The following is a 21,204-nucleotide window of genomic DNA, read 5'->3' as shown; positions in this document are numbered from 1 at the left end:
GGCATTTCATGGCCTTCACAAGTGTGATAGGTAGTGCAGAGGTAAAATACACAATTTATGCCATTAAAAAACCTGAAGTTGGGGATTGGTTTTCGGGGTCCCGTACAAAGCTAAGCTCCCCAAGAGTCTCACAAATGTGGTATCCCTGTACTCAGGAGAAGCAGCAGAATGTATTTTGGGGTGTCATTTCACATATACCCATGGCATGCGTGAGCAATATATCATTTAGTGACAACTTTGTGTAAAAAAAAAAAATTGTAATTTTCCTGAAACTTAGGGCAAAATGTAAAATACTCCATGGGCTCAATATGCCTCTCAGCAAATAGCTTTTGGTGTCTACTTTCCAAAAAGGGGTCATTTGGGGGGTGTTTGAACAGTCCTGGCATTTTATGCTCAATCTTAGCCACACATCACCCACTCTTCTAACCACTTGAAGACCAAGCCTTTTCTGTGACTTTTTGTTTACATGAAAAAAATTTTTTTTTACAAGAAAATTACTTTGAACCCCAAAACATTATATATTTTTTTTTAAAGCAGAGGCCCTACAGAACAAAATGAGGGACGTTGTAATTTTTTTTGTCACACAGTATTTGCGCACAGATTTTCCAAACGTAATTTTTGCGTAAAAAAACACTTTTTTTATATTTAATGCAGAAATACACTATATAATTCCTAATTTTTTGGTAAAATTTAAAATATGATCTTATGCCGAGTACATAGACACCAAACATGATATGTTTTAAAAATTGCGCACGCCCGTGCAGCGGCAACAACTACGTACAGTTTTAAAAGCCTTTAAAAGTATTTACAGGTTACCACTTTGGATTTACAGAGGAGGTCTACTGCAAGAATTACTGCACTTGACCTGGTGTTTGCGGCAATACCTCACATGCATGATGCAATTGCGATTTACATATGACACTAGACCAACGCTTGTGTGTGCATTTGCACGCAAGCACGGGGGGACAGGGGGGCTTGGTTTTTTTCGGTTTTTGTTTTTTATTTTGCTTTTTTATGTTATTTTGACACCTTTTCTCTCATTTTTTTTTTAATCATTTTTATTGTTATCACAGTGAATTTAAATTTCCCCTATGATAGCAATCTGTAGTGACAGGTACTCTTTTTTAAAAAATTGGGGTCTTTTAGACTCTAGATCTCTCCTCTGACCTTAACACATATGATCACACCAAAATTGGTGTGATAAAATGCTTTCCCAATTTCCCAATGGCGCTGTTTATTTCTGGCGAAACAGAAGTCATGAAATGCTCGTAGCTTCCGGTATGTTAGGTCATAGAGATGATTGGAGCCATTCTCATATACAATCAGCTCTATGGTTAGATAACTGAACCACCGACTGCACTCTCGGGTTAACCGGTGGGACAGGAGAGCCCGAGAAAAACCGTGGAAGGCGGCGGAAGGCGCCAGGAGGGGGGGGAATCCCCTCCCACTGCATGTAAAACCAGTCTAGCGGCCAATTATCAGCTAGGATTGCTTTTACATGTAAGCCGACCCACATGTTTGGTGTGTCTCCCAGGAGGCTTGTGGCAAACTTTAAACAACACTTTTTATGGCTATCTTTAAGAAATGGCTTTCTTCTTGCCACTCTTCCATAAAGGCCAGATTTGTGCAGTATACGACTGATTGTTGTCCTATGGAGTCTCCCACCTCAGCTGTAGATCTCTGCAGTTCATCCAGAGTGATCATGGGCCTCTTGGCTGCATCTCTGATCAGTCTTCTCCTTGTATGAGCTGAAAGTTTAGAGGGACGGCCAGGTCTTCGTAGATTTGCAGTGGTCTAAAACTTCTTCCATTTCAATATTACCGCTTGCACGGTGCTCCTTGGGATGTTTAAAACTTGGAAAATCTTTTTGTATCCAAATCCGGCTTTAAACTTCTCCACAACAGTATCTCGGACCTGCCTGGTGTGTTCCTTGTTCTTCATGATGCCCTCTGCGCTTTAAACGGACCTCTGAGACTATCACAGTGCAGGTGCATTTATACGAAGACTTGATTACACAGGTGGATTCTATTTCTCATCATTAGTCATTTAGGTCAACATTGGATCATTCAGAGATCCTCACTGAACTTCTGGAGAGAGTTTGCTGCACTGAAAGTAAAGGGGCTGAATAATTTTGCACGCCCAATTTTCGGTTTTTTATTTCTTAAAAAAGTTTGAAATATCCAATAAATTTCGTTTCCACTTCATGATTGTGTCCCACTTGTTGTTGATTCTTCACAAAAAATTACAGTTTTATATCTTTATGTTTGTAGCCTGAAATATGGCAAAAGGTCGCAAAGTTCAAGGGGGGGCCGAATACTTTTGCAAGGCACTGTATCTGATATAATGTATATATTAGTGCACTGTGTGATAGGGAGTGAAGGGGTTAACTGGGGGAGATCAAGGGGTTAAAAGTTTATTAGGGGATAGATGGCGGGTGGCCTAAACCTATTTGGGCCTAGCGCAAGCGCAAATTAGGGTCACAAGTGACATTAAATACAGTGATCAGTAGTTATCTGATATACTGTATATATTAGTGCACTGTGTGATAGGGAGTGAAGGGGTTAACTCGGGGAGATCAAGGGGTTAAAAGTTTATTAGGGGATAGATGGCGAGTGCCCTAACCCTATTTGGGCCTAGCGCAAGCGCAAATTAGGGTCACAAGTGACACTAAATACAGTGATCGGTATTTACCTATATACTGTATTTAGTGCACAGAGTGATAGGGAGTGAAGGGGTTAACTGGGGGTGACCAAGGGGTTAAAACTTTATTAGGGGATAGATGGCGGGTGCCCTAACCCTATTTGGGCCTAACACAAGTGCAAATTAGGCTCACAAGTGACACTTATACAGTGATCAGTAAAAGATCTGTATACCACTGTATATAGTGTTCACTGAGGGATTTGGGGGTGATCAGGGGTGATCAAGGGGTTAAATGTGCTTATGTGTGTTTGTGTTAGTGTGGTGTTTGGTGGAACTCACGTTTATGATGTTTTTCTCTTCTCCTGGAACCGAAAGGGCTCCAGAAGGGAAAGTTACATCACTTCCCCTGCCTGTGTTTACATTACACAGGCAGGGGACATGATGCCATTGGCTGGAGCCGATCACCAGATCCAGACCAAAAATCACTGGTCTGGATCTGGTGACTGATCAGTTCTCTGCCGAATCAGACCAGGATCGGCTCACGGGGCGCACGGGAGTGCGCTCTGGGAGCCGTGATCGGGCCCCGACGTAGGTCTACGTCGCCAGACGGTATCGAGCCACTTTGCCGCAGTAGCAGCTCAGTGAGCAGTGGGCAAGTGGTAAAAGTGATTGTAAAGTCTCTTTTTTTTCCTAAAAAAATAACAAACATGTTATACTTACCTACTCTGTTGCAGTGGATTTCCACAGAGCAGCATGGGTCCTCTTCTTTCAGGGTCCCTCTTCGGCTCTCCTGGCCCCTCCCTCCTGTTGAGTGCCCCCACAGCACGTACCTTGCTATGGGGGCACCCGAGCCGAGTCACAGCTCCCTGCGTCCATTCAGACACGGAGCCCAACTCGGCCCATCCCCCCTTCTTCCTTGTTTGGTTAGCTGACTTTTATTGATAGCAGCAGGTGCCAATGGCACTGCTGCTGTGTCCCAGCCAATCAGGAAGGAGGCTCTTAGTCTGCTGAGACACTCGTAGACATCGCTGGACAGAGAGGGACCTCGGGTAAGTGTTAGGGGGGCTGGGAGGGGAGCTGCACAATCAATCAAAGTCAGCTAGGCAATCAGGAGAGAGGAGGCGGAGCCAAACGGCAGCTCCGTATCTGAATTGACAAATGTAGCTGCAGCTTGGTTCAGGTGCCCCCATAGCAAGCTGCTTGCTGTGGAGGGCTGGGGCACTCTACAGGAGGGAGGGGCCAAGAGCAGCGAAAAGGGACCAGAGAAGAGGAGGATCTGGGCTGCCCTGTGTAAAACCAACTGCACAGAGCAGGTAAGTATAATGTGTTTGGTATTTAACCACCTCAATACTGGGCACTTAAACCCCCTTCCTTCCCAGACCAATTTTCAGCTTTCGGTGCTCTCGCACTTTGAATCACAATTACTCAGTCATGCTACACTGTACCCAAATGAATTTTTTATCATTTTGTTCCCACAAATAGAGCTTTCTTTTGGTGGTATTTATTCACCGCTGGATTTTTTATTTTTTGTGATATAAGCGAAAAAATAGCGAAAAAAAAAAAATTATATTTTCTATTGTCTGTTTTAAAAGAAATCCAATAAAATCTAATTTTGTCATAAATTTAGGCCAAAATGTATTCTGCTACATGTCTTTGGTAAAAAAAATCCTGATAAGTGTATGAAAATAGGTTTTTGTGAAAGTTAGAGCGCCCTCAAGCTAGGCTACGTATCATTGAAAATTTAACAGTCCTGATGTACTGACTACCTATCTCATTTCTTCAGGCCCTAAAATGTCAGGAGAGTACAAATACCCCCAAAATTACCACTTTTTGTAAAGAGGACAGTCCAAGGTATTTAGTAAGAGGCATAGTGAGTTTTTTGAAGTTGCAATTTTTTGGCCACAATAGTTTTGGTAATGAAGATTTTTTATTTTTTTTCCCACAAAATTGTTAAATTAACAAGGTATTTCTCACACATGACATACATAAACTTGCAAATACACCCCAAAATATATTCTGCTACTCCTCCTGAGTATGGCGATACCACATGTGTGAGACTTTTCCACAGCCTGGCCACATACAGAGGCCCAACATTCAAGTAGCACGGTCAGGCGTTCGAAAGCCATAAATTACACATTTCATTTCCTAACAACCTATCACATTTTTGAAGGTCCTGGAGCACCAGAACAATGGAATTACCCACAAAATGACCCCATTTTGGAAAGAAAACACCCCAATGTATATTCTATGAGGCATAATAAGTCTTTTGAAGATGTAATTTTTTTCCACAAGTTTTTGGAAAATGTGGGAAAAAATAAAAACGTATTATTTTTTACACAAAGTTGTCAATTTATAAGATATTTCTAATACATAGCATGTACATAGCAAAAATTACACCCCAAAATGCATTCTGCTACTCGTCCTGAGTATGACGATACCACATGTGTGAGACTTTTCCACAGCCTGGCCACATACAGAGGTCCAACATCCAAGTTGCACAGTCAGGCGTTCTAAAGGCATAAATTACACATTTCATTTCCTGAGTACCTATCACATTTGTGAAGGCCCTGGAGCATCAGGACAATGGAATAACCCACAAAATGACCCCATTTTGGAAAGAAAACACCCCAATGTATATTCTACGAGGCATGATGAGTATTTTGAAGATGTCATTTTTTTCCAAAAGTTTTTGTAAAATATGGAAAAAAATAAAAACTTTTTTTTTTTTACACAAAGTTGTCAATTTATAAGATATTTCTAATACATAGCATGTACATAGAAAAAATTACACCCCAAAATGCATTCTGCTACTCGTCCTGAGAATGGCGATACCACATCTGTGACACTTTTCCACAGCCTGGCCACATACAGAGGCCCAACATCCCAGTAGCACAGTCAGGCGTTCTAAAGGCATAAATTACACATTTCATTTCCTGAGTACCTATCACATTTTTGAAGGCCCTGGAGCACCAAGACAATGGAATTACCCTCAAAATGACCCCATTTTGGAAAGAAAACACCCCAATGTATATTCTATGAGGCATTATGAGTCTTTTGAAGATGTCATTTTTTTCCACAAGTTTTTGGAAAATGTGGAAAAAATAAAAACGTCAGGCTTCTAACACATAGCATGTACAGATCAAGAATTACAACCCAAAATACATTCTGCTGAGCAAAGGGTAAAAAATAATGATTACCTGTGGTTTTAGCAGGCACGAATACGGTCCCAACACAGGAAAAGCATTGGTCCAGGCAGCCAATGGAGATGTTCAGGAATTTTCCAGGCAGCAGGCAGGGATATTCCAAAGTATTGGTCCTGGCAGTAGTTCAGTTAGCAGGCATAGTCATGGCCAGTTCAGGTGGCAGGCATAGGCATGGCCAGTTCAGGTGGCAGCAGGCAGCACTATAAGGCTTGGGGGCCTTGGTCAGGTAAGACCTGAGGACAGGGGTAGAGGCTTCTCCCACCCAAATCTCTTTGAAGCCTCCGAGATCCAGACCCTAATTCGAGAAAACAAAAACCTGGAGAAAAAAAAGTTTTCTCCACTCGGAATTTGTATTCTGGAGCCCCTCACCTGTGTGAGACCCCTGTGTTGAATAGTACAGTGGCAGAGCAAATAATCAGTTCCAGGAGGCAGGCAAAAAGAATGGTCATTCAACAGTCCGGGTCATACACAGAAATAGCAGAAACTGGAAAAATATCTTCACATCATAGTCGATAAACAGTCCGGGTCATACACAGAAATAGCAGATAGTGGAAACTGGGAAAATGTCTTTACTAATAGTGTACTGAAGTGTGATAAACACGATAGCACCCTACAATACAGAGGCCTGGCTGGGAGGGACATTGGGGACAGTAGTATCTGGTGTCGCGGCGAATTCCTCTACTTGAACATACACGACATTTTTTTTGGTGTCTGCGGCCTGTGCGGGTAGGAGGGAGGATATCCGGAAGTGCCTTTCATGAAGTCTGGCTAATGCATCAGAGCGAATTTGTTCGGGGGGGGTGGCCATGGGGATAGAGAAGGGCCATGATAACGTCCTCTTGAAATCTTAAATAGGTTAGGGATCCTTGGGTACACTTGGAAAAAATGACATAGGAATTGAACAGGGCTAGCTGAATTATATAAATGGCGACTTTTTTATACCAGAACAGTGATCTCCTGGTGGCCAAGTAGGGCTGCATCAACTGGTCGCTCATATCCACCCCCATGGCTTCTGGATGGGACCTCGTCTTGTCTGAAGTTCCACCAGGGTGTCCTCATGTATTGTGGAAAGGATGTAGACGTCCCTTTTATCTTTCCACTTCAGAGCTAGTACCTCTTCATTGCGCATACTGGCTTTTTCCCCCCGATTTAATCTTTGGCTGATCAATCTCTGTGGGAAGCCCTTGCGGTTGGACCGTGCTGTCCCGCAGGCCACAGTCTTTTTTAGGTATAGATGGCGGAAAAGTGGGAGACTTGTATAAAAATTGTGAACATATAGGTGGTAACCCTTCCCAAGCAGTGGTTCAATCAGCTGCCAGACAATTTTGCCACTTGTCCCGATATAGGTAGGGCACCCATATCTGGCACGTTTACTTGGGAGGTATTGTTTTATCCCAAGCCTTCCGGGGAAGTGGACTAGGGATTCATCCACACAAATGTTTTTATCAGGGGTAAACATTTGCTTGAAGCTGGAGCAAAGAAAATTGATTAGGGGCCGAATTTTGAATAATTTATCATAATTTGGATGATTTCGGGGGAGGCACTGGGCATTGTTGTTGAAATGTAAAAATCGCATTATCATTTCATAACGGGTTCTGGGCATCAAAGAGGAGTAGACTGGCATATGATGGCAAGGTACGGTAGACCAGTAGGAATGGAGTTCATTTTTTTTTGTCAGACCCATGTTGAGGGTCAGTCCAAGGAAAAGTTTAAATTCTTCCACGGTGAGGGGTTTCCAAACAAAGGGGCGGGCATAGGATGAATCCGGATTGCTGGCAATATGTTGGCTGGCGTACAGATTACACTGCTCCACGATGTAGTTCAGCAGATCATTCGTGAAAAACAAATTAAAATAATAAATTGGGGTTACATTATCTGATTGGATTTGAGGGCCTGGCTGTGCAGTAAAAGGGGGAATTACAGGTTCTGCTGAAGTATCGGGCAGCCATGTCGGATATAACAGAATATCCGGAAGGCTAGTATGGGCCCTGCCTCATTGTGGGTGGGACGCCCCGTTACCAGCAGCTGGCCTGTCATGCAGGGATGATGCCCTGTTTGCGCTTGCCACTGCACTAGGACTTGCTGCACTGCTGGTGGATGCCTGCGGAGTTGTTGCGCGGCTGGTGGATGCCTGCGGAGTTGTTGTGCGGCTGGTGGATGCCTGCGGAGTTGTTGCGCTGCTGGTGGAAGCCTGCGCCTGCTCAAATCTCCTGATCCTCTTTGTAAGGATTCTGTCATCCTCCGTTTCCATTTCTGAGCCACTGCTTTCTACTGGCTCATACTCGCTATCCGAGTCTGATGGAGAGAGTTCCCCGGTACTCTCATCCGACATACTCTGAATAATTTGGACAGCCTCCTCGCCGCTATAAAATTTTTTCGCCATGTGGACAGATGATTTCTGGGACAGGTGTTGAAGTCAGATGCGGCAGATGTTCACTGGGACAGGTGCGTCAGATCTCGGACAGGTGTAGCAGATCAGGTGACGATGTGCGTGGGATGATCCAAGGACAGATGTGTCAGATCAGACAGGTGTAGCAGATCAGGTGACGATGTGCGCGGGATGATCCACGGACAGATGTGTCAGATCAGACAGGTGTAGCAGATCAGGTGACGATGTGCGCGGGATGATCCACGGACAGATGTGCGCCTGATGATTTTTATATCGGTGTTTTGGGACACTGTGTTTTGGGGACACTGCGTTTGGGGACACTGTGTTTTGGGGACACTAACAGGGTGATCAGTGTGTTATTAGCAAAAAAAAATGCTTCAAACTCACTGATCCCCTGGCTGCAGCACAGATTGTCTCTTCTTCTCCTCACTGACAGGATCTGTATGAGGAAAAGAAGAGATCAAAGCCGTTACAACGGCTGTATTTACATTACATGACAGCTGTGATTGGACACAGCTGTCATGTGATCAGGAGGGCCAATCACAGGGCCCTCCTGCCGAATGTTGTTGCCATGTGTCCGAGCGACACAGGCACATCGAGATCGCGCCGCTGCGCGTGCCCGCAGCGGTGCGATCTCTCTCCTTCTGAAGGACGTTCCGGAACGTCCATTCAGAAGGACGAGACTCCCGCCCGGCCGTATATGTACTATGGCCGGGTGGGAGGTGGTTAAAAAAGAAAAAACATGAGACTTTACAATCACTTTAAAAAGGAGCCAAACAACTAAGTGATAATACATGGCTCCATATTATAACTTTCCTTAAATAAAAGACAGCTTTTTGGCATGCTGAGTCATATTTTCCATATCAATATCAAAATTTCACAATATCTGCCAGGGTATAAAATATTTGGGGAAAACTGTACCTGTCAAATCCCTAACCTAACCTCTTCTTTTGACATAACACAATGGACACAAACTTCTACTCACTCTGGTGGCATTACCCTTGTATTCTCCCACCTCTAAACTCTTTGCAACCTCTCCCGAAACCCTTTTCCTCTCTCTGATCACAGCGTTATCACTTCCATGCTCTTATTGTTTTCAACCTCCCATCCCACCAACCAGCCAACAGTTACCAAAAGAAACCTTTGCCACTTTACCTTCTTTTCCCTATTCTGCTACTGTCTACCTCTATGACAAAACTCTCAGGAGGAGTTTATTATGCATTTAATACTTCTTTCATTAATTCAGTTTGATAACCCCTGCCTTTCTCACTTCATGCACCTTAACTACTTCCAGACTGCCCAGCATGTATTTACGTCGCTACTTTGACATTGAATACCGGGGTAATGGTACTAGATAGCCATTTGCCATTTGGGAAAAAAATTTTATTTTTTTTAATAATTTTTTTTTATATTGCTTTTAAGTTTAAATGTGAGATCTGTGGTCTTTTTGACCCCAGATCTCACAATAAAGAGGCCCTGTCCTGCCTATTTATATTAAAAGGGATTACATTCCTTGTAATAGGAATAAAAGTGATCAAAAAATGTGTTCTAAAGGCAGCACTGCGTTCCGGAAATGGTAAGGGAACTTCCTGTCCCGCACCCAGAACAAAATCAGTAGGAAGATAAAGGAGATATAGATTTTGTTCTGGGTGCGGGACAGGAAGTTCCCTTACCATTTCCGGAACGCAGTGCTGCATACTGCACGTGACTAATGCTACATACAATAACCTAAAAAAATCAACCCGCGTAACCATACATCAAAGAAAATACTATGAAAAACATGTGACAGCTCATTAACACCACTTGTAATACCACTAGAAATATCAACTAACCTAGTGAGAAACCATAACTCATTAACCAGTGCAGCGCTATAAATCCAAATATATGTAGCACCCTCCTAGTTAGGTAGGTGCTAGGTAAAAGCATCTATTGCTCCTGCTGCTTATCAGGGGAGCCTGATCTATTAGTTTGCCTGTCACATGTTTTCAGGTGTGATTCACTGGGTCTGAGGGAGTGTCCCCACTGTATCCAATGAGGGAGCTTGTTGGACAGTGGAGGAAACATAGCCAGTGACACATCATGTTTTATGGCAGTCCCAGTGGGAGGGCATTCTTGCAATGCATCCTGGGATTGACCATAAATACGGAGGGGACATATGACATGGCGTCTTTTGGCAGGAGCAAAGTCCCAGGAGGAGGTGTACGGCTGTCTCTCTTCCTGCAGGTGTGAGGAGGGTGGTTCAGGCAGTCGCCCTAGTGAACCAGGTGTGGAGCTGAGCTGCAGAGGATCCAGAGTAGCTGACAGTGAAGTTGCTGGCAGAGTCTCTTGGGAAAAACAGTATCCGTGAGTAGCAGGAGGTTTGCCTAAGGGTCTGCCCAGGAAAGGGGACTACTCCAGAGAAGTCAGGGGGATCAAGGAGCCAGCTCACACAGGAAGTGTAACAGTAAAGGGGGTGCCGTGCAGTTGACCCTGAAGAATAGGAACAAAGGGGGTGCCAGGAAGGGCCCTGAAGATTGTTCTGCAGTACAGTACAGTTTACCTCAGACAGTTCATTTCTTACTACTTCACTGCTACTGACAGGGTGAAGCAGCCGCCGCACTCAGCATTATTCAGTCATCCCAGCTAATTGTGCATAGCTATACAAGTTGGAGTATCCCACTCATTCACTTCTCCCATCCAAGTTCTCAATAAAAACACAAAAACCAAAGCTCCTAGACTGTTTCCTGACTGAGCCAAAATCACTTGGAAAATGTTGAACTATCGTGCTGTTGCTAATGGTAACCAAGGGGAACCCGTAACCAGCAGCTCCCAAGGGAGTAGTCCTACATATACAAAAAACAAACAATCATATACAAAAATGTGTAATCAATATATCCAGTGTGAAAATAAATTCCAAAATCACAGTGCAATAATATTCATGAATATCTGTGCAAGAATGTGAACACACACTAAAGTCCTCTGATCTTTTAATGGGACCATACAGCAAAATCTCTGTGCAATCCTTGTAAGCAGTCAAGTCCAATGATCAATTCATAACAGAAACATTCTTCTCGTTGAGAAAACAATCCTTTAGGTGGTACACTCCTCTCCCATATCACTCTGAACTGCTCACCTTGTGGTATTGACCTCAAAGTTACACAGTGGTCAGCAAACACAAGTATCCCCTCCCGGGATCATAAAATGATGATGATCTCCTCCACAGAACTCCCACAGGTAAAGCAGCTCACAGGGGCGCCTCATCCACTCAGAAGCCTCATCCACATTACAGCTGCTTATAATGCTCACTGACAGCTTTTATTAAAGGAATCAGCTAAAAAAAAACACTTGCCTGCATCAATTCCCTAGAAGCACAAAAAAAAAGAAAAGCTGTCACATGAATGACACTAGCCTGGCTCACCACTTGCTTGGTTCAATTCACTGCTAGTCCTGTTGTAGCTAACCAGCTCCTTCTCTCTCTAGCTTGTCATATCACCTGCCGCATCTACGGCCCCAACTGGTGCAATAAACTGACAGGTTCACCCCCTTTGTCAAGCAGGTCTTGACAAAGGGGCAGTGCCTCTGAACTGCATTGCTATACTCCCATCCCGTGATGTCGCTCTTCCTCTTGTCAGCCTGTTGCACCAGTTGTGGCCATAGACGCCATACAGTGTCGCTGTTCACTTGACTTACTGGATTGTCTTATTGGCATGGGGGTTCACCTTCTACCACTCGGACTTGGATTCAGAGCTTTAAAGTGATACTAAACACACACTGTTTAATTTACATTGTCCCTTCTAATTCTGTATGTGGATGATGGCACTGTAATTATTTTAATTTAACCACTTACCCACTGGGCACTTAAACCCCCTTCCTAACCAGACCAATTTTCAGCTTTCAGTGCTCTAACATTTTGAATGACAATTACTCAGTCATGCAACACTGTACCCATATAAAATTTTCATCCTTTTTTTCACACAAACAGAGCTTTCTTTTGGTAGTATTTAATCATAATTGAGTTTTTTATTTTTTGCACTATAAATGAAAAAAGGAACATTTTGTAAAAAAATGAATTTTTCTTTGTTTCGGTTTTAAAATTTTGTAATTTGTTCTTCATAAATTTTGGCCAAAATTTATACTGCTACATATCTTTAGTAAAAGCACGGATGAGGCATGGATGGGGCACGGATAAGGCGTGGATGGGGCACGGATGAGGCATGGTGAGGCAGAGGAGGCGTGCAGCTTCAGTTTCTCTCCTCTCCTCGTACACTGTACCGATCGTTGTGTACAGTGTGCGAGGAGAGGAGAGAAATTAACCGAACATGCACCGGTTTGTTCACAAGTGATTGCTCCGTCATTGGACGAAGTGATCCCGTGGTAAAGGGCCGCTGTCATTGGCCCTTTACCACAATCTGTGATGCACCGGGTCCCCGGGACCCGGCGAGCACGGACAGCTCCGTGTGTGTGCACCAGGGAGCGTGCGGGAGCGCAATTCTGGGAGGACGTCATTGTACGCCCTCCCAGAATAAGCTGACCGCGCTGTAGCTGTCATTCGGATATGGCCCGGTCGGCAAGTGGTTAAAAAAAAATCGAAGTCCCTTTTTCCTAATCGGTATACAGCTGTCTCATGATCCAGCTCTTTCCCCGCCTGTCTGCAGGGAAACATAAGCAGGAGGAGCTTCTAGTTGTTAAAAAAAACACCTTTAGAATGCAGAGTAACAATACATGAATAATATCAATAAACTGTTTTAAGTTGTCATGCAAATATATATTTGAAATCAAATCTTTAATATTATTTGGCAATGACATGGTGTGGGCAGATTTCTGCCAGTCACAGGCTGTGTCAAACCTCTCTAGCCTGTGTCTTAGAATAAGAGGGAGGTGAAGCCTCCATCATTCTATATTTATTATCCCACCACCATTGTGTTTAGCTGGTTCAGGGGCATGGAGGGGGAGAGAGGGAGTGGGCTGTCATTTACCACTGTGTGACTCCATAGTTACATGGGCTGCTCAGATATGATCAGGAGGAAATGCTCAGCACAGAAACTCACTGAGCATGTGCAGGGTTGCCACCACAGCTGCAAAATCTATAACTGAATTGGGGATTATGAACAGCATGTAATACTTGTATTGATAGTTCTTTATGATGTGGGTTTAGTGACACTTTATGTGTGCTATGTGTAAATATGCCATATGGATCCTACTATCTCCTGCGCCCTGCTGCTCTGTTCTTATACATATATTCCAGATCTTCTTGGAGACTCTTGAATCTCTTCACCAGTACATCTCCCTTAGTTTTACATGGACCTATTGACTTTATATGATATTAGGAGCACTGAGTAAGCTGTGTATTTTCTTTGTGCTCACATTTTGACAGATCTGCGGTGTTCTGTTCCCTTTCTCCAAGTGCACTGGGCCCCACCCACAGCTACCATTTGTAGGGACATTATCTCTACCGATTGCATCACTACAGGAGGAGTCTCTAAAAGGGAAGCTAACACCTACTCATGATCTTCCCATTACCATGCCATAATGGTAACAGAACCACCTACAGGCAGGCAAGCTAACTGCAACTGTCTACAAGCGTCAACACACACATCAATTTCTCTTTAATAGAGTGGTGCTCGGTGGCTGGGGAGAGGTAAATACACTTTTTTTTTTGCTGTTTTGTCAGCAAGGTGGACTTGTATATATCAATCTTACATTTTAACAAGGGCCTTCATCTCCAGATCCCCAGGTATTATGTCATAGTGACCCTGTCACCAAACTAAAGCCCCGTACATACGTGCAGATCGTCGGCCGAACGATCGGCCGTCTTTTGTCCAGGGCTATCGTGTCTGTTGAAAACTGCAAAAGACTGCACACGAATTTTGTCGGCCAACAACAGCCGACTGCAGAAGTGATGTCATGTGATGGTTAACTTTCCCTGTGTTTTTTCTTTTCTGAGCATGCCCAGTCTTGCAAATCTGCTGTCTGTCGGCCGAATTCTGTATTGACTGGCGAACAATCGGCCGCTCTGGTGTCGGCATACAAAAATTTTAATGCTTGCACGACAGATTCTTTTCGGCCGAAAGTGCGCTGTCGGCTGTCGGAAGCATCATACTAACAAGCCGAAAATCGGCCGATCGGTCGTCGGCCAAATCTTTTCGGCCGACAGTCTGCACGTGTACGGGGCATAAAAGTCCCCATTAAAGACACTGTGCCCTGCAATGACATATGGGTCAGCAGGAGAAAGTGCTGCAAGGGAAACAGGACTGCGTTTCTCCAGAAAGAGTCAATTTCAGAAGAAAACCTTCATATCACAATATCTTTTCAATGGAGTGATGTTCGCTGGCAAGAGAGGCTAATTCCCTCTTTTTTTTTGCAACAGGGTGGCTTTAACAAAATACTGCAGATGTAATATTATTTAACCACTTCTGGACCGGAAAGATTTGCCCCCTTAATGACCAGGCCATTTTTTGCGATTACACACTGCATTATTTTAACGGAGAATTGCGCGGTCGCGCGAAGCTGTACCTAAATAAAATTGATGTCCTTTTTTTCCCACAAATAGAGCTTTCTTTTGGTGGTATTTGATCACCTCTGCAATTTTTATTTTTTGCGCTATAAACAAAAAAAGAGTGACAATTCTGAAAAAAAAACAATATTTTTCACATTCTACTATATAACATTCCCAAAAAAAAAAATTAAAAATCAAAGTTTTTTTCACATTTTAGGCCAATTTGTATTCTGCTACATATTTTTGGAAAAAAAAAATCGCAATAAGCGTATTTTGATTGGGTTTGCGTAAAAGTTATGACTACTAACTACAGGAAAGATTTATGTCATTTTTATTGTTTTCTTTTTTTCTTTACTAGTAATGGCGGCGATCTGCGATTTTTAGCGGGACTGCGACATAGAGGCCAACAGATCGGACCCCTCACTGACATTTTTGACACTTTTGGGGGGACCAGTGACATTACTACAGTAATCAGTGCTAAAAATATGCACTGTTACTGTAATAATGACACTGGAAGGGAAGGAGTTAACACTGTGGGTGATTGAGGAGTTAAATGTGAGCCTAGGGGAGTCTTTCTAACTGTGGGGGGCGGGGCTTGTGAAATGATCACATAGACCTGGGTGCCTATATAGAAGGATCACATGAGCTCTGTGATCATTCCAGAGAGAAGAACGGTCGGCTGTGTTTACAACAGCTGACCGTTCTTCTCTCTCATCGGGGGAACGATCGCGGGTGTCAGGCGGCAATCGGAACCGCCTGCCCCATGCATCCGAGTCCCTGCTGCCAAGTAGGGGCGGGAGCACGCCATCAACGGCACGCACTCGCCCCCTAGCTGCAGGCTCGTGACCGACGTATACCTACATTGGTTTGCGCAGGAGGAGCTGCGTGCCGCAGTATAACTGCCGCGGGCAGTCCTTAAGTGGTTAATGTATCAACATGTTAAAGCTTATACAAGAGTCTTGATTTGGGTTTATACGCATTTTAAACTTTATCCAGAATTATCAAGCCATCAATGATTCCGGGAAGGCCTACTCTTCTTGCTGCGCTATACAGTCTGATTTAAAGGCAGGGGTTGGGAATACCTAGACTACATATGCACAAGGTTTAGGAAATGGTGCTCCCAGTGAACTAGGTCACCAGACATTTTAGCAGAAGTAGGTCGGCCTGTAGAGCTATTGCAATGCTTAGATAAAACACAGAAGCCAGGGCAAATTGGGCTGGGTCTTCATTTTTTCTTTTTTTTTTTTTAAGTTTACCTTTCAGGCTTTAAGCTATGGTTTGGAATTTTTCATCTGCACATGCCCAGTCTGGACATAAGGCAGAATCATAGTATTACAGGTAACACAGTTCTTCTTCCAATCAGTTTTATACATTATGTAATTGGGTGAACCAAACAAAAAAATAATCAGACAATACAATCTGAAGCTGTGTTAGGTAAATAGATACACCTTGTACCTGCGTAGGTCAGATTCCAGTAAATCCGTGTTTGTGATATTTTTCTGTGGAATGGGAAAATCACTTTTTCACTTCTGTTACACCCACACAAACTTTGAGCTGACCAGTTGTAACTCAGCAAATATTGACCTTGCAAGGGCCAATGAGCAAACTGTACTACAACCAGCAGCAGATATTGAACTGTGTGTATCATTTATTGTTCGGACTGGCTGATCTCTCATGCAGTGAAGAAGCACCGTTATAAGATGTCATCCCGCTGTGTACCCCTGTGCTTAATATTACTGCTAATCTCTGGATCGCTGGAAGCTAAACTGTAAGTGTCCAATCTTTGTACATCCAGTGTATTTATTTATGTTCAGGGTAATTAAAAGCTATGAATAGTGTATATATACACATACATACTTTAACTTATTTATAGTTATTTATTATATTATAATTTATGATTTTGTGTTTCAAACTTTATCATACCCGAGATGTTATAAAGAAGAACGCACAGTAAAAAAAAAATCATATGTAAATAGTTGGTTTGGGCTGCTCATCATTAAGAATTACATGCAAAATAATGGTACCGCTTTCAGCACCTAAAATCCGAAACAATCATACCGCCAGGGAGGTTAATGACCAGGCCCTATTCTGCGATTCGGCACTGCGCTACTTTAACTGACAATTGCGCGGTCGTGCGGCTCTGTACCCAAATAAATTGATGTCCTTTTTTTCCCACAATAGAGCTTTCTTTTGGTGGTATTTGATCACCTGTGTGATTTTTATTTTTTGCGCTAAAAACAAAAAAAGAACAACAATTTTTAAAATATTTTTCACATTCTGCTATATGACATTCTCAAAAAAAAAAATTAAAAATCAAAATGTTTTAAAATTTTAGGCCAATTTTTTTTCTGCTACATGTTTTTGGTAATAGAAAATCGCAATAAGCGTATTTTGATTGGTTTGTGCAAAAGTTATCGCGTCTACTAACTACGTGAAAGATTTATGTCATTTTTATTGTTTTTTTTTTTTTACTAGTAATGGCGGCGATCTGCAAATTTTTGCGGGACTGCGACATTGGGGCAGACAGATCGGACCCCTGACTGCCATTTTTTACAGTGACATTACTACAATAAAAACAGGGGGGGTATCCTGCGCTTAAAAATGAATAAGTAAAATATAATAAAATGACATAAAACAAATGACATAAAACAAGATAGCAGCTAGAACACTGGATTCATAGTAATCCCATTCATATTGTGTGTCAAGTAGTGCAGCGCTATAAGCAACAAAATTAATTATACTTAAAAAATTATATAAATTGATATACAATTAATAATGGTGCAATAAAAAAATGAATCAATTGCACTAAGTCATAAGTCCATTCAGCATATAAAGATGGTGGAGAGTCCACTTAAGGGTGAAGATCCCAAGATGTGAAAAGCAATGGAAACAAACAGTCACCCGTGCGGATAGGCAAGATGGCAGCTTACCGCAATGAGTGGGCCTCCAAATTAATGGATGGGCCACTAAGAGCATAAGATAATAACTCCTATGGACTGGGTTCTCTCCTCTGCATGAACGGACCAAGCTTCGCTAGACTGCATCAACCCCTCACTCGCTCATAAATCCAGAAACAACTCCGATATGTATGGCAATATGTAGAGGATAAAAGCATTCATAGCGTAATCCCGTTTGACAATATAAAACAGCTTTATTTAAGGTTCTACTCACATGGCAGTAGGTCAATACAAACGAGTAACAAGTAAAAAGCGGCGTCCCGCTATAGTTGATACAAAGCCGGCGTCTTGGGGGCGTGGCAAGCGCGATGTCCGGAACCTCCCGACCGGTTTCGTCAGAATGACGTCGTCAGGGGCGTGGTTACCGGACATCGCGGTCACGCCTTACAAATACCCCATGTAAAGATCATATCCGGAACCTCGTCCAATCACGGACGAAAAGGGCGGAAGTGATGAATCTGACCTCTGGCCATTGAGGGCGGAAGTCCATTAAAAAAACAGCAGCACCAAAGAGGACAAAAGATTCAGGACAGAGCAACTAATTAGCCATCATCAATTAAACTAATCACATAAGGACAGCAGTAGTTATTTAAGCAAATGATATAAAAAATATAAAAATTTACTTAGTATCGTATGAAGATAAAGCAGGACTAAATGTATATAAAAAATTACCGATGTTAGCAAGCGCCATCTAGTGGCCAAACAATATATTGTCATAAAAATCAAAATTATTGACTTAATGGAAAAAAAAGGGGAAAGATAAGGCCAAAGGGCAGATTGCAGCACTTTTCCCCTTTTAACTCATAACCCTACATTTCAACCTGACAATAATCTCTAGCTGGTCGACAAAAACAAGAATCATAAAACCTAAAAAATACCACATGATAACAAAAAATATAAAAATAAAGGATTTATATTCATACACAAATATTGAGTGGAATGGAGCATAATTGTGCTTTTCCCATCTCGGCAACATTTAACTGTTGTTGATGAAACAGTTAATGTCCCACTCAACATTAAGGCCATAAGGGACATAAGTTTTCAAAATATAAATCCACCGCGTCTCAGTGCGGGATAGCTCCCTTTTTGCATTTGCCCCTCGCCAATTAGGAGTAAATTTATCAAAGGCCACAAATAACGTGTTACGGGGGTCTTTATGTCGACAGTGATCGAAATGTTTTGACACACTGTGGCCAGGGAACGCTTTACGTATGTTTGCCACATGCTCCCCCATACGGATTTGCATGTTTCTCAGGGTTCGTCCGATATATTGTTTCCCACATTTACATTGAAGTAGATACACTACATTCTGCGTTGAACAAGTTATGAAGGATTTAATCGGATATTCTCTCCCGGTGATATGGGACCTGATTGTTTCAATTTTTCTACCTTTAAACACATTAAGAGCACAGATATTACATCTCTTACAGGGGTAGAACCCTTTTAACTCCGGGAGGAACATGGGTCGCTCCGGTCTTTCTATGACGTTATGGGCCACCTGGTGTCGTAATGATGGAGCACCTCTGAAGATGACATTAGGTCGGTCTGGAAGGGCCGGACCTAGTACTCTGTCGTTCTTAATGACAGACCAATGTTTCTGCATGATTCTCTTGACTTCATAATGTTGTGTACTAAAAGAGGTCACAAAACAATTTTTGAAAGGTTGACTATCATTGGTTCTGGTACGTGGGGCAAGAAGATCTGACCTGTTCATGTCTGCCACTTCCCTGATGGTATTATCAAGGGAGTCGGCCTGGTAACCCTTATCCAAAAATTTACTCTTAAGCTGTAAGGCCTGTGTAAGAAAAATGTCCAAATGAGTGCAATTTCGGCGTAGCCTCATGAATTGTCCTTTTGGGACAGCTTGTAACCATGATTTATGGTGACAGCTGTCCACTGGGATGAAGCTATTGCGGTCGGTTTGTTTAAAGAAGGTGGAAGTGACCAACCTATCTTCCTCGACCACCAGATTCAAATCCAGGAAATTAATACTGGTTGTACTACTGGTGCAGTCTAATTTGATACCTCTATTGTTCTCATTTAATGTGGACATGAACAGGTCAAGGGAACATTGATCACCGTCCCAGAGGAGGAGGATGTCGTCTATGTACCTACGCCACAGCACCAGCTGGGGCGGTCGGTCCTTATAGACGACATCCTCCTCCCACCTGGCCATAAACAAATTGGCCAGGCTGGGGGCAAATTTCGCCCCCATAGCCACACCACGACACTGTAAAAAGTAAGTGTTATTGAACCAAAAAAAATTGTGGGTCATTGCAAAGTTCAAAATCTCCAAAATGAACTCAATCTGTACTCTCTCCAGACCACTGAGAGTATTCAGATAATAATGTACTGCCTCATACCCCAGTTGATGCGGTATGATCGTGTACAGGGACATGACGTCCGCTGTAGCCAGGATCATGCCTTCCTTCCATGTTATGTCCTTAACAATATTAAGGACATGAGTTGTGTCCTTAAGGTAAGAGGGCATCTGTATCACCAAAGGTTGGAGAAAGGAATCCACATATCTTCCAATGCGGGAACATAGGGAATCTATCCCACTAATGATGGGACGGCCGGGGGGTTTAATGGGATTCTTATGCACTTTTGGGAGGAAGTACATAACCGGCAAGCGAGGAGCCAGGGGAACTAGAAATAGTTTTTCCTTCTCTTTTAAGATACCTTTATCAAAGGCCTGCTCAACTAGAGCCTGAAGCTCTTTTTTATATTTAATGGTTGGATTCCTTTTAAGAATCTGATAGGTATCCCTGTCACTTAAAATGTTGTTCATCTCAAGGACATAGTCATCCTTGTCAAGCACGACAATTCCTCCGCCTTTGTCAGCCGGACGGATGACTATGTCCTTGTGTTCGCATAATGTCTGCAACCCAATTTGCAAAGAGTTATTAGTTGGTGGCTTCTTTATTTTAATCCTTTCAAGGTCACCCAGTACAAGTTCCTTAAAAACCTGTACCGAAGAGGAGACCTTTCCGGGTGGATTGAAGAGGGAGGCGTTGGCTAAGGTAGTATGAGTGTATTTACTACTATTGTTAGATGTTGTTCTGGGGTTAGACAATATATATCTCTGTATATTCAATTTTCTAATATATTTATGGACATCGATGAAGGTGTCAAACTTATTGATTGTCCTAGGAGGTGCAAATTTCAACCCGCGGTTTAATACGGATTGTTCCTCTTTTGTAAAAGAGGCTTTAGAAAGGTTGAATATACCCCCATCATTTAAAGTCGCCTTCTTTTTTGCCCTCGCCTTCCGCCCCCCTCTGGTCCCTCTCTTTGTTCGGTGTCTCTTTGGGTATTTTGGTTGTTCCTGGGAAAATCTCTCTGGGTGTTTTGATTGCCCCTGGGAAAATCCCCTTGGTATATATTCATATCAGCCGGTGGGGGTGGGCGATAATTGCGTGGTGAATCGAATTGTTCATACTCAGAAACAAACCGGTCACCAAAACGATCACTATTATCATTCCACTCCCTCGGGTCATTCCTTGGGTGTCGGGTGATGACTCTATTATCATTTGGAGA

At 42.9% G+C, this 21,204-nt stretch overlaps 2 protein-coding genes across 2 annotated transcripts in view; both read left to right on the top strand.

Moving 5' to 3' along the window:
- Positions 1-21,204, top strand: part of LOC309564224 (alpha-2-macroglobulin-like protein 1) — a 368,264-nt gene that overhangs the window by 207,390 nt on the left and 139,670 nt on the right. The window lies entirely within an intron of this gene.
- Positions 16,326-21,204, top strand: part of LOC309563300 (pregnancy zone protein-like) — a gene marked incomplete at its 3' end in the record, with an annotated part of 120,450 nt that continues 115,571 nt past the window's right edge. Inside the window, exon 1 of the mRNA XM_082267702.1 lies at positions 16,326-16,475. Coding sequence (XP_082123828.1) covers positions 16,408-16,475 — 68 coding nt within the window. The 5' untranslated portion in view covers positions 16,326-16,407. The remainder of the gene's footprint in view (positions 16,476-21,204) is intronic.

Source organism: Pelophylax lessonae (assembly GCF_965119305.1).
Source record: "Pelophylax lessonae genome assembly, chromosome: 9".
Taxonomy (NCBI): Eukaryota; Metazoa; Chordata; class Amphibia; order Anura; family Ranidae; genus Pelophylax; species Pelophylax lessonae.
Note: the sequence above shows the minus strand (reverse complement) of the source record. Positions and strands in the feature narration are given on the sequence as shown.